The 13176-nt window shown below is 31.6% G+C and overlaps 1 protein-coding gene across 1 annotated transcript; it reads left to right on the top strand.

Moving 5' to 3' along the window:
- The first annotated feature begins 10707 nt into the window (after positions 1-10707).
- Positions 10708-11037, top strand: LOC115704316 (uncharacterized). The gene has a single exon (XM_030631530.2). It carries the CDS (start codon positions 10708-10710, stop codon positions 11035-11037), a length of 330 nt encoding a protein of 109 aa, XP_030487390.2.
- Positions 11038-13176: the final 2139 nt, after the last annotated feature.

The following is a 13176-nucleotide window of genomic DNA, read 5'->3' as shown; positions in this document are numbered from 1 at the left end:
GGCACGGCTAACAATTTGGGTACAACATGAATGAGAGACAACTAAGAGGGTGACTACTCGGAATTGATCACAACTACACAACTAAGAGATTGTGGATGCAGCTTTGTGGCGGGTGTACAACAAACAACTATAGAGAGTAGATCGCAAATTCAAAACTTGAGAAAGAGGAGGAATTAGCATTCAAGGGTGACATCCCTAGATTCCAAATACTCACTGATGCAACAACAATGGTGTGGAGTATAGCTCAATGAGAAAATGTTAGGAAAGCCTCACTTAGAGACAGGAGAAAAGTGAGACACAATTAGGACCAAAGTAACATATATTGAAGAATGTCATGGCATGTCAAGGACTATACAAGTTTTTGATAAGTGTTGGGATTAGAAAATACACTCATGCAACATAAAGGAATTCAAGGCACAACGTAAGCAAAGGATACTACAATCCAATTACGACTTATATTATGGGCAATAGTATAAGTATGTTGGAGTGTCATCTAATGAGAAACTAAGAGGAAAACTCACAAAGTCCAACCCTGCTGAAAAGAGATGGTGTTTCTAGGCCCTATAGTGCCCGAGAAGAAAATGACTATGGATTTGTCAAAAGCTAAAATTGTTAAGAGCAAAAAAAAAAAAAAGGAAAAATATTAGATATTTTTCTCAATCTAAAAAGCCAGTAATAGAGATCTTTGGAAGGACTCTCTCAAGCTGACAATAACTAACTTATTGCACACTACTAAGTCTTGTCCAATTGAAAGTGCAAAGTTAGAAGAAGAAAAAAAACAAGATAGGTATTGATAATTTGGTGGCGTTTGGATGTAAAATGAGACGCTTGAATAAATTATTGACTTGTGCTTAAAGGTAGTATGGGAAGTAAGAATAAAAATTCCTGACTAAGGAATTATAAATAGTGAGTCTCCAGTAATAAATCAAATACAAGTAGGGGTATAGGAGGTATAATAGTGATGGACAGAGTAAGGTCTGTTCGGCATAGTTTGCAAATTATATATATAGTATCCTTACCCTGATAACTTGGATGATCAATACATTATGAGATTGGTATGGTTGACTTATTGTTAAAAGTCAACAAATAATAAATAGTTGGGCTACGATAAGCTATAGTAGGATTGAACTTATTTTAAAGGGGTTATTAGTGTGCTTTCTATGTTTTAATACATATATGTTATAGTCTTAAGTAAATAATCAGTATTGGAATGTATGTTTAAGAGATTTGGAAGATTTAGAGGTACAATTAAGAAGTTGAGATATTTTTTTTTTGGTGAATTAAAGAAGGCTACAATATATATAGGATATGAATATGGCTGGAATAATCAATGCTATGATAAGTATGAAGTTATGTGATACCTCAGATGGCTGGTATATTAGAAGAAGCAATCATTGACATAACTATCAGAATCTATCGGCATTACAGATTTAAACTTCATCACTATATCGATGTAATACCAAAGTAGATAAAAGTTAGTATAGAAAACTAGCTAATCTCATAATCAAGTCAACTTGATTGAAGGGGGTAATGGAGGACCAAGCACCATAAGAGAGATTAGCAAAGAAAATACAATAGAGTGATACAAAAATCAGACAACAAAAGGATCCAAAGACGATTATCTTGGAAAATGGGAAGTCATGACAAGTGCAACGAATGCATGGATAAAGGAAATTAAGAAGTGAACGTTAGACAAAAAGGTGGTCGGATAGATAGTTAAATATTTATACATAGAAGACCTTTTAAAGAGATTCCATGTTTATTTCCAAGTGCCATGGAAAAAGTATCTATCGATGAGTAACAACTATGAAACTGCAAGAATGACACCGTAGCTTTACAGTGGAAAAAAAAAAAGACAGAGAGAGAGTAAGATTTTAGTCTGTAATAACATTCAACGAGAGAATGGGAATAATTAAAGAGAAGTTTGCATAAGATCTTTTACCCTACTCTTTGTGTTTGTTATTTTGTATTGTTTAATGTGTTCTCAAGTGACATGTAAGGATGTTCATTTAGAGAATAAATACTGTGACTCTAAATGGCATGTAAGGATGCTCATAGAAGAATAAATAATTTCATTCTTAATGGCATGTAAGGATGGTCATAAGAGAAAGAAAAACTTTTCATATATTACGAGCATGTTATTGCAAAACTTATGTACTCAAAGCATGTATATGTAAGTTATTATGATGGAGTATATTTTGGTATTTAAAGTAATGTATAGAGAAATAATAATACTTAATTAAGTTGTGTATATTTTATGTGTTATGGATTGACCGATAAGACATAGGTTAAATGCATGTTTATTGGGTCCATATATATATGGTAGATAATGAGGTAATGCAGTAAGTGGTGAAAGACATGACGACTCAACACCCCGAGTGTTGGTAAGTTAAATTTCGAGGACGAAATTTCTTTTAAGGAGGGTAGAATGTAATATCCAGATTAAAATAGTATTTAATTTTTTATTTTTATTTTTTTTTGGATATTAATTGAGCGAGGATAATTATCTTGTTTCTTTGTGTTGTTAGTGAGTTGATATTATTGCTTAGAGTAGTTGTACCAATTTTCTAGAGAGAGTTAAAGTTGTATTAACTACGAAAGTAAAATATTATGGTATTTTTACAGAGTAAGTAATCGTTTAATTAAAGCCCAATATGAAGGTCCATTAGGGTTTTATAATATATTTAGTGAGTTTAATTAATTAATGTTAAAAATTCGTAGGTTTGGATAAATTCGCAGGATTAAAAACTGTTTTACTAAAATGATCATATCTGGAGTTCTAGAGCTCGGATTGAGGTGATTTCAGTGGCGTTGGAAAGATAATTTAAAGATCTATAAATTTTGTAGAAATAACTATATCAGAATTCGTAATTTTTCTAGGTGAAAACTAAGCCCTAAAGTTACGAGATTGAGAGCTTACAATTTAAATTTAAAAGTTAGATATTTGTTTATTTAATAATTTATCATATTATTATTGTTATTATGTTAATATTATTATTATTCATAAAACTAAAGCTAATAAGAGTCAGAATAGTATAGGTTTCATTAACCCTAAAATTATATTGTTCTATTCTTCCCACCTATCTGAGCAAGACTAACCCTAAAAATTTTTAAGTCATCTTTCCATTACATCCTTAGCCAAATCTATACCACTCTTCACTCTCATCTTTGATCACCATCATCTTATGTCTATCGATCCAAGTAGCTTGATGTATTTGAGGTAAGAAACTCTACATTTACTTATTTATTGATCACAATAGGAGAATTTTCGTAGGTCTCCTTTTCTTATTTTTCAGAATGAAACATGTCTCAGTAAAACTGTCATATCTCTTTAAATACTCATCTGATTCTCGCAATCTTGGTGTCTATAGAAAGCTTATTAAATTTCCTATAATTCTTATGAAGAAAGGTTTTACTGAATCGAAATTTATCTATGTCAAAAATTAGTATTTTTACGCTGTTTGTTGTAAATCGTTTTTCATATTTTCTATATAAGTTGTTTCAGTAAAATCCGAATATCTCTCTGAATAATGATCCGATTCTAGCGATCTTGGTACTGTTGAAGAGATAATTCAATTTTCCAAATGTTTTATGAAGAAACCATTCACTAATTATTGATTATTCTAAGTCAAAATTATTGTTTTATTGCTGTAGTTCGAAATCCATTTGTTTCAGGATTTCTAGAAAACTGTTTCGGTATAATATCTATATCTCTTACGTTATAACTCCAATTTTAAAGATTTTAGTGTCATTAGAGAGGGAATTTGATTTTCTAAAACTTTTATGAAGAGAGTATTCTCTGATTTGGAATATTTCAGTATCAAAACTTTGTATTTCCGATGTCTCCTGTGATTCGTTACTCCATATTCCTTCTCAGAAATAGTTTCAGTAAAACTATCATAACTCCCTCAGTTTTAATCCATTTTTAATGATCTATATATCGTTGGAAAGATAATTGAATTTCCTATAATTTTTATGAAGGAAACTTTTACTGAATTTGTGTAGTTATTGGTCAAAAATAGTATTCTTTCTGCTGTACTGTAAGAGTGTGAATTTTAATGTTAGGGCCTTGACCCATGTGTTATTATAGGTAGTAGTGACGAGATAACAAGTTTAAGCAGCGGGATTTGAGGTAAGGAAATTAGATAGTTTTGTATGTGTTTGTCTGCATAAATTTAAATTCTTTATGTATTGAAATATGACTTATGATTTGTTTTTATGAATATGTATATGGTACTGAGAATGTGTGGTATGGACACAATATGACTTTGCGAATTGATACATAGATTATGGTTGTATGACTTGTATATGTTGTATGTTGTATTTGTATGTTTCAGGTTGTGTGTTGTATGATGTATTTGTATGTTGCATGTTATATGTTGTATGTTGTATGCTAACGTCTCAGGTAAAGTGGGGGACCATGGTGGGGTATGATACGGGATAAGGCTGTTGAATGTAGAGATACCCTACCCTGCATTTTACTGAGTCGTGTATGAGATTGTTATGGTGGGTATGATACAGTGATGTTACTGTTGAATATAGAGATACCCTATCCTATAACAATGGTAGTAGGGCTGCATAGGCCCATGTTATTATATGGGCAGATTAGGCCCAGGATATTGTAGGGTCAGGCTAGGCCCGGGTTATGTAAGTAATGGCTATGATATGCCAATGTTGTGATAATGTTATTATTATCTATAGTATTGATATGATTATGTTATGAGTATGATATTGGAGTTATGATCTCTGTATATGTGTACGGTGTGAACAAATAGTATAGACTTGTATGATAAAGGTTTCCATATGTACAGTTATTTGGTTATAGTTATAAAAGAGCATGTATGATATTGCTAAAACTTAATAAATACATTAATGGTATGTGTGATATTATATGGTATTGTTTGATAAGCATTTCCTTACTGAGCTTTTAGCTCACCCCCCTTACTTTCCCCCTACAGGTATTAGACAGGGAAGTATGTATAGTGAGCGGGGTCGGTTACCCGTACGTATACTGTGAGCGGCTACGGGCGGACAAACGATCTAGAACGCCAGTGGTGCCTTAGTTTTATTTTAAGCAGTTGATAAATCTAACACAGTGGAAATGCATTATTTAAAATTATTTACTTACTGTATCTTGTTTTACAAATGAAGGATCCTTCTCTGTTGCATTTTGATTTTTTTTAAAATCCACTGTTGTATTTAAATTATTTTTTTTATCTTTTCAAATTATGCATGAAAATAGTATTTTTGTAAAATAAGGCAAAATATCGGGGCGTTACAAGCTTTCAACCATTGATGAAGACTCGAATTAGCAAATGTAACCACGTCCTTCACGCTACGGGATCGCTGCTGCCATATGAGATCGTTTCGAGCACACCACAGGGCCCAGCACACCATCACAACCCTGCTGTGTAGATCAGCTTGCAGGCGACTAAATGAATTGTTTAGCCACTGTCTGAGAGAAGGAGCTTCTCGGTTTGCAGCAGCCAAACCAGCTAACTCCCAGCAAGCCCAGGCGAAGTTGCAGGAAACCAGAATGTGCAATTCAGTTTCAGCGAACACTCCACACATGGGACAAGTATTTTCGACCAAAACCTTCTTTATACACAGATTAACTTTGGTGGCGAGACAATTAGAAGCCGCCCTCCAAACAAGATCTTTAGCTTTGGGAGGCGCTTTTAGTGACCATAAAATCTTCCAACTATCATTTGATTCTGACAAACCCAGCGGATGTTTCAGAGTTTGGAGCAGATTATATGCATTTCGAACTGAGTAGAAACCATTCTTCTCTGCAACCCAATACCAGGTGTCTGCACCAGCCGAACTTAAGGGAATTCCAAGAATAATAGCTGCATCTTCAGGAGAAAATAAATCCCTCAGCACATCAACATCCCAGCTTCTATTATTTACTTGGAAAAGGCTATTAACAATGAAATGCTCAAGGCCCGGCACAACAGGAATTAGAGTGGCTCGATCAACAATGGGAAGCCACGGATCTGATGTAATTTGCACGGACAAACCCCCACCAGTCCTTTTCCTCAAGCCCACTTTAACAACATCCCTTGCAGCAAAGATACTACTCCAAACAAAACTTGGATTTGACCCAAGCTCCGCAGATAGATAATCACCTTGTGGATAATATCTCGCTTTATAGACTTTTCCAACCATGGAATCATGTCGAAACAATAATCTCCAACCTTGCTTACCAAGCATAGCAAGATTGAAATCCCTCAAACATCGAAAGCCCATGCCACCTTCAAACTTATGTTTTGTCATTCTATCCCAATTCATCCAGATGATACCACTTCCATTACCAGAAGAGTTGTTAGATTTCCACCAAAAACTAGCCATCATCTTCTCAAGTTCTTTGCAGGTTCCAACCGGGAATAGGAAGACATTCATAGCGTATGAGGGGAGCGATTGAACCACTGACTTAATCTCTTTCCCAGCCCGAGAGAGAAATTTACCCTCCCAACTATTGATCCTTTTCCTCATCTTCTCTTTGAGGAAACCCAAGACAGCATTTTTGTTGCGTCCCACAATACTAGGAAGACCCAAATACATGCTATCCACCCCAGCTTCTTGAATACGCATCAAACTGCAGATACGACTTCTTGTAGCCGTACTAGTATTGGAACTGAAGAAAGCTGAAGATTTATGGAGATTAACTTTCTGGCCCGAGGAGTCTTCAAACAAACGAAGGAGAGAAAGAACATGATTGGCTTCTTCATCAGTGGCTTGACAATAAATGTAACTATCGTCTGCAAAAAGAAGATGAGATATGGTAGGTGCACTTCTAGCCACTTTACAACCGGTTAGCCATCTAGATGACTCATAAGACCTTATCAAAGATGAGAACCCTTCCGCACAGACAATGAACAAGTACGGAGATAAAGGACATCCTTGGCGGATTCCTCTAGTTGGGGTAATCGGCCCCAATTTTTGGCCACTATTTATAACATGATATCTAACCGAGTTAACACAACTTAGAACCAAGCCAATCCATCGAGTATTGAATCCCATCACCCGTAGTATGGCCTCCAAGAAACCCCACTCAACACGATCGTAAGTCTTGCTCATATCGAGTTTAAGTGCCATGTATCCCTTCTTTTCACTAGTCGTTCTTTTCAGATAGTGCATTACTTCGAAAGCCACCATGATATTATCCGAAATTAACCTTCCCGCCACAAACACGCTTTGAATTTCTGAGATAGCATAGTTTAGGACATTCTTCATTCTATTGGCAACTACTTTTGAGGCAATTTTGTAGATGACATTACAAAGCGAAAATGAGGTAAAGAACCATGCTAAACAAAAGGTAAGGTAAAACAAAGAGTAAAACATTTATGCTCCTGGAAGATTCTACATAATTTGTTTTTTTTTTTTTGAATAAGATTCTACATAATATTAAAAAGAAGAAGAAGAAGAAGAAGAAGTAGGCGCATGTATATAAAAAAATACGATGACTAACAAACAAAAAATAAATAATATGTTGGTCCTCTACCAATTATTCTTAGGAAATATAGACATAAATAAAATTCAAAGAGCTTGCAATCTATAAAGGCATACAAATTTCAGTTCTCATTCATATCCCTATCAACAATTCACTTGAAAATCTTAGTATAGATTAGCATTTAACTCGTACTCATCAATAAATGTTCTTAATCAAATTCCAAATTGTAGAGAAAATTGCTTATAATCAAGTTCTTCACTTTACAATTATATACACTCAAAGATCTAAATTTCAATAGTTACTATTAAATGTTTATAATTAAGTTCTTCACTTTACAATTATTGATACTCAAAGATCTAAATTTTAATAAGTTCTACATTCCTTATGAACACCAAGTCTCCAATCTTCAAAATTTCAAACTATACTAAAACACACTCAAATCATATTCTATCTGGTAAATCTCTAATAAGACCAATTTACAATCTAAACATTACTCTATGATGAAACAGATAAAAACTCACTTGGCAATTAAATTAAAAGTGACAAATATTACATCAAAGTGATCGTTTAAAGACATTCATCTTAGAAGATGACATGGATAGTGTTGGGATGACTTATTGACTAAAGACTATTATGATTGGCTTTCCTATCTCCAGTTGAATGTTGCTTTATTGAGTTGCAAATCATGACATCAAAGCTCTGTTTTTGTCTTGAAAGTGAATTGCTGTCAGTTTTATATGTTCCCGAAGTCATCCCATTTTGACATCCTGTTAATTAATAATGACCATTGCTAAGTGTAAATTTATTGTAATATCTGTACAGGTTAAAGGGTTTTCAAGAGAAGATATAGAAGGTCATAATGATCTAGTTCTTGCACTACTGGAGAGGATTGAATACCTGATGCGACACTAAATGTTGCCAAACAAACTGGAATTGGAAAACTTCTGGATCTCACAAAAATATTAAGTTTGACTCATCAGGTGATAATTTTTCGATGAATTTCTGAAAATCAAATATACAATGATTGTACCTTTTTTATTCTAAATAAGAACTTTTCATTCCTTATGTTAAACGAGAATTTTGACGATGAGTTTTTCCAACAAAGTGAAGAATCACTGTAAGAAGATAGATAGCTTGGTTAACCCTTTGAAGAGGAGAAATATCAATAGCTTGACGCCTGACCACACCAGCAGATCTAATACGAGTGGCATCTTCTCGACGATAGGGCACTGAGCCTTCCTAAACCTGAACATCCTCGAAGCTCCAACGATTGAAAAGCTTCACTTTGTGTTGCTCTTGAAAGATCGCTTCTGCCATTGTTAGAGTACAGTCGCCGACACGGTACTTAGTTTTATGCTAGATATTTTTTACTTTATTTAAAAATAATACAATAAATAATTAAAAAAAATATTATTAATTATTATTTGAGATTATTTGTACGTATATTCAATTAATTTAAATTAAGCCTAACTTTTTAGAAAAATATCAATTTTTTTTTTTTCTATGCAAGAAGTTGTAAAAGTTTATAAGTATTATAAAAGATATTAATATCAAATTTTACCTTGGGTCCTAAGCATAAAAATGGAAATGAGATTGCTAAAATAATCCCTTAAGCAAAAATAAATTTTATTTCTGCAATTCCTCTGAAAAGAGCCATAAAATACAACGTTAATAAAAGAAAATCTTAAGTATCAGACTTAAATACAACAATAATTTTATCACTGGATGTGCACTTCTACTATTTACTTTAGATATTTATAATAATTCATAAAAACATGATTTTATCTATCATTTATACCAAATAGACTTGTCTTGTAATAAGATTTGCAGGGAGAGCTTGATCAGTGAAAACTCAGTCCTTATAAATCAATGCTGACAATTGCTAAATGGTACCTTCAACACCTTCCTTAGCTGGTTGGTGGAAACTCCTGTAGTTAATAATAGACCAAATTAGGATCAATGAGGAAACTAATTCTTTCTCTACTTGGAATAGCTTTTGAATCTCTAGTTTATAATTATTAATTGTTGTTAATTAAGAGAAATTCACCCACCAACATAAACCAACTAAAAAACTAACATCCCTATTAAGAAAGTATGCAAATCTAAAACTTAAATCTAATGATATCAAAAATATGCAGGCGCTTTTGTATTCAGGTTCTAATTAATGTTAATAAAGTTTCTTCTAGTTTCAAAAAGAGAATCTAAATATATCAAAATATAAATGCATCTAAAAATTTTAACAAAGCAAAACTAAAAACTAAAGGAGGCAAGGATTATTTACCGTAGACGGTCACCACCACCCAAATGCCTTTCAGCGGGCTTGGCCAGCTTCTTGAGGGTAGCAGATAATTCAACATTAACATCGCTCCATCCAAATATCATCACTATGATCACTCAAACCAATCTAATTGTTTCCCCAAAAAATATGTAGGAAAAAAAATCAAATGAAATACACAAATTTAGTCAAAGCAAAATTAATCCCCAATTTCTATAATCTGTAATTAATAAACCAAGGCAGCCCTTTTTTTTTTTAAAAAAAAAAAAACAAATGAGTAATAGTGACATTTCACTAAGTTGTAAGACATCAAATGATTTCAACTAATGACCTGATTGTATGAGGCTCATTCCAAGTGGGTTGATCAACAATAAACAATTTCAAAAAATTACATGTGAGCAGAGTTCTTAATCAATGATCATAATTCCATTTTTTATTATTCATGAACCGCAGTATATTTCAAGAGAGAAAAAAATTACATGATAAAGAACAAAATAGTACAAGAGAAAGAGAGATGATATGCCTAAGTTCTAACCACTGGCTATTAAGAATGTCACAACTCAGATGAGAAGGAGATGAAGTTACCGCATAATGCTCAAATGTAGGAATTGCCTCCGGCTCTCTTTCAGTTCATTATTTCGAAACTGGGAGCATACGCGGCCACATCCAACTAATCATCAGTATTCAGGCCCAACAAAAATGAATCAGCAAGTAGAGGCACAACAATAATTTTTCTAGCTAGATTGACTTTATGTTGGTTTAAGACTCCATTGCTTCGGTATCCCTTGGTAGGCCAAAAACTGAGAGCAATCACACATCTCCATTGCTTCCATTTAAATTTACATTAGGGATTCAGATCTAAAATAAAGGAAAACAAGAAACAGTATTCTCGCTCTTTAGTATTGACCATAAGTCCTTTTGCAAATAACAAGCAAATTTATATTTTAAAGAGCAATAAATTCACAGTACACGAAAAAAAATGAGTGTAGAACTAATAGATAGTACAATGATCATAAACTTTATCGAAGAGAAGGAAGAATTTGCTTCTGCGGTACGATGTCGTTTTGCGGAACTGGACATAGACCAAGATGGCGTTCTTTGCTACAGCGAAATGCTGAAAGAGTTTCAGTCTCTTAGATCGGTAGAGACCGATTTTGGTAATGATGTGAAGACAAATCCAGAAGTGGTTGCTAATATTTACAGTTCACTATTCGCAAAGTTTGATCACAATTCTGATGGAGTGATAAGCTTGAAGGAGTATATGACAGAGACGAAGAAGATGATGAAGGACATCTCCACCGCCTCGTGAGAAAATCACTCTGTTGACTGGTCGACAATGTTTTATGGTATTTAGTACCCTTTATTATTTTTAAATTGGCGGTGAAATTCAATAATAAAGGCGTCTTCCAAATTGGAATTGGGTTAGGGTTTTATGGGTTTAATATATTGTATATAAATAAAAAGTCACCCAATCGTATTTTTGGGATTTATTTTATTTTTATTTTATTATAAATAAATAAAAAATCACCCTCATCCAATCGTATTTTTGGGATTTATTCTGATATGTGTAAAAAATATTTATTGTATTTATTTTAAAAATACTTAAAAGTAAATTTATCATTCACAAAAATTACAACTAATTGGGCAAGATTAAATTTATTAATCACCCATAGAAAATTTAATAATATTAATTTTGGCATAATTTAAGTCAAAGTTCAGTCATCTATATATAACTTAGAAACATAACACCCACAATAGTTTCTAAAACATGTGGGACTTTTTTTTTAAAAAAAAATCACACTACTAAAAGTATAAGAACAAATTAAAAATGTAAAAAATAAGAAAAAAAAATTAATACAATAAAAAATGTATGTGATGCCACCTCACATTTGTTTAAACCTTCCTTTATATTTATATATTGATATTGATTTTATAGACTACACTTTGAGTAAATATTTAAGAATATTATAATTAAAATTATATGAAAAAATAAAATTATATCTTAAATAATGTGCTATTTCAATAAAAAATAATTAATAAGTATAAATAATAAATTTTGGCCTTTTATTTTTATAAGTATGATAAATATATAATTTAATAACTCTTTTAATTTTTTAAGAATCATAAAAAAATAATTTATACACCTTTGTTTAAATTTTCTTTTATATCTATATATATATATATTTATTTTTTTTATAAGCAAATGCATAATAAAATAATTAAATCAAACTAATTAATTCTTCAATGATAAACGATAAAAAATATTATTTAGACTTATATATATACTATAATTTTTAAAATTAATATTTAAAATAATTATTTATAGCAAGTGAGAAATACCGAAAGTGTAATATATATATAAAAAATATTCTTCAAAGGTCATTAAAATAAGAATTATAATTAAATTCTTAAATAAATGATAAATAAAATAATTAAATCAAATTAACATATCATTAAAAAAAATTAAACTTATCTTTGTTTTAAAGATAAAAATATAAAACTATCACTCAATGTGTGTAAAAAATATGTATTGTATGCAACATTAAATTTATTAATCACCCATATAAAATTAATAATTTTGGCACAATTTAAGTGAAAGTTCAATCATTTATATATAACTTAGAAATATAACACCCACAATAGTTACTAAAGGATGTGAGACTTTATCAAAAGAAATCTCACACTACTAAAAGTATAAAAACAAATTAAAAATATAAAAATTAAGAAAAAATATATAATACAATAAAAAATATATGTGATGCCACCTCACATTTGTTTCAACCTTCCTCTTTTTATATATATATATATATATAAATATATATATATATTGATATATTGATATGTAAGAAGTTTCGCAAAAACAAATCAAAATCCCTCTCTCTATTTTAATTAAGAAATGTGTTTAGAGAATATGTTAAAATTATTTTAAGGTAATACTCATTACAATAAAAAAAACTAATGTAATGGTTATTATAATTACACTATTACAAAATTAATATAGCATTATAATAAAAATATAATAAAAGAAACTCAAAATTCTACTTATTGGGATATTCTTATATATTTTCATATATTCTCATATCATGTATTTTAGGAATATATATCTCATATTTAATATTCTGATATTAAGGCTTGTGTTTAGGCTTGCTATTAAAGAGGGCGTAAGTTTAGGCGTAAGTTTAGGAATGGAGGTAATGTCTTCTATTCTTTTTGTATATATCATATGGTCAGATCAATACAAGGGCAACCCAATTACTATTCTTTCATGGTATCAGACAGCCACACGGCTAAGATACACAATTGATCACCATCATGCCTGGTGAAGAAGATGCTACACCACCTAATCAACTTTCCAGAAATGACCATACATCACCTTTTTTTCTTGGATCTAGGGGTGTTCACGGATTGGTTTGGTCCGGATTTTTATAGTTTTTGAACCAAACCAGTA

The sequence above is a fragment of the Cannabis sativa genome, chromosome 1 (genome assembly GCF_029168945.1).
Source record: "Cannabis sativa cultivar Pink pepper isolate KNU-18-1 chromosome 1, ASM2916894v1, whole genome shotgun sequence".
Lineage (NCBI taxonomy): Eukaryota > Viridiplantae > Streptophyta > Magnoliopsida > Rosales > Cannabaceae > Cannabis > Cannabis sativa.
Note: the sequence above shows the minus strand (reverse complement) of the source record. Positions and strands in the feature narration are given on the sequence as shown.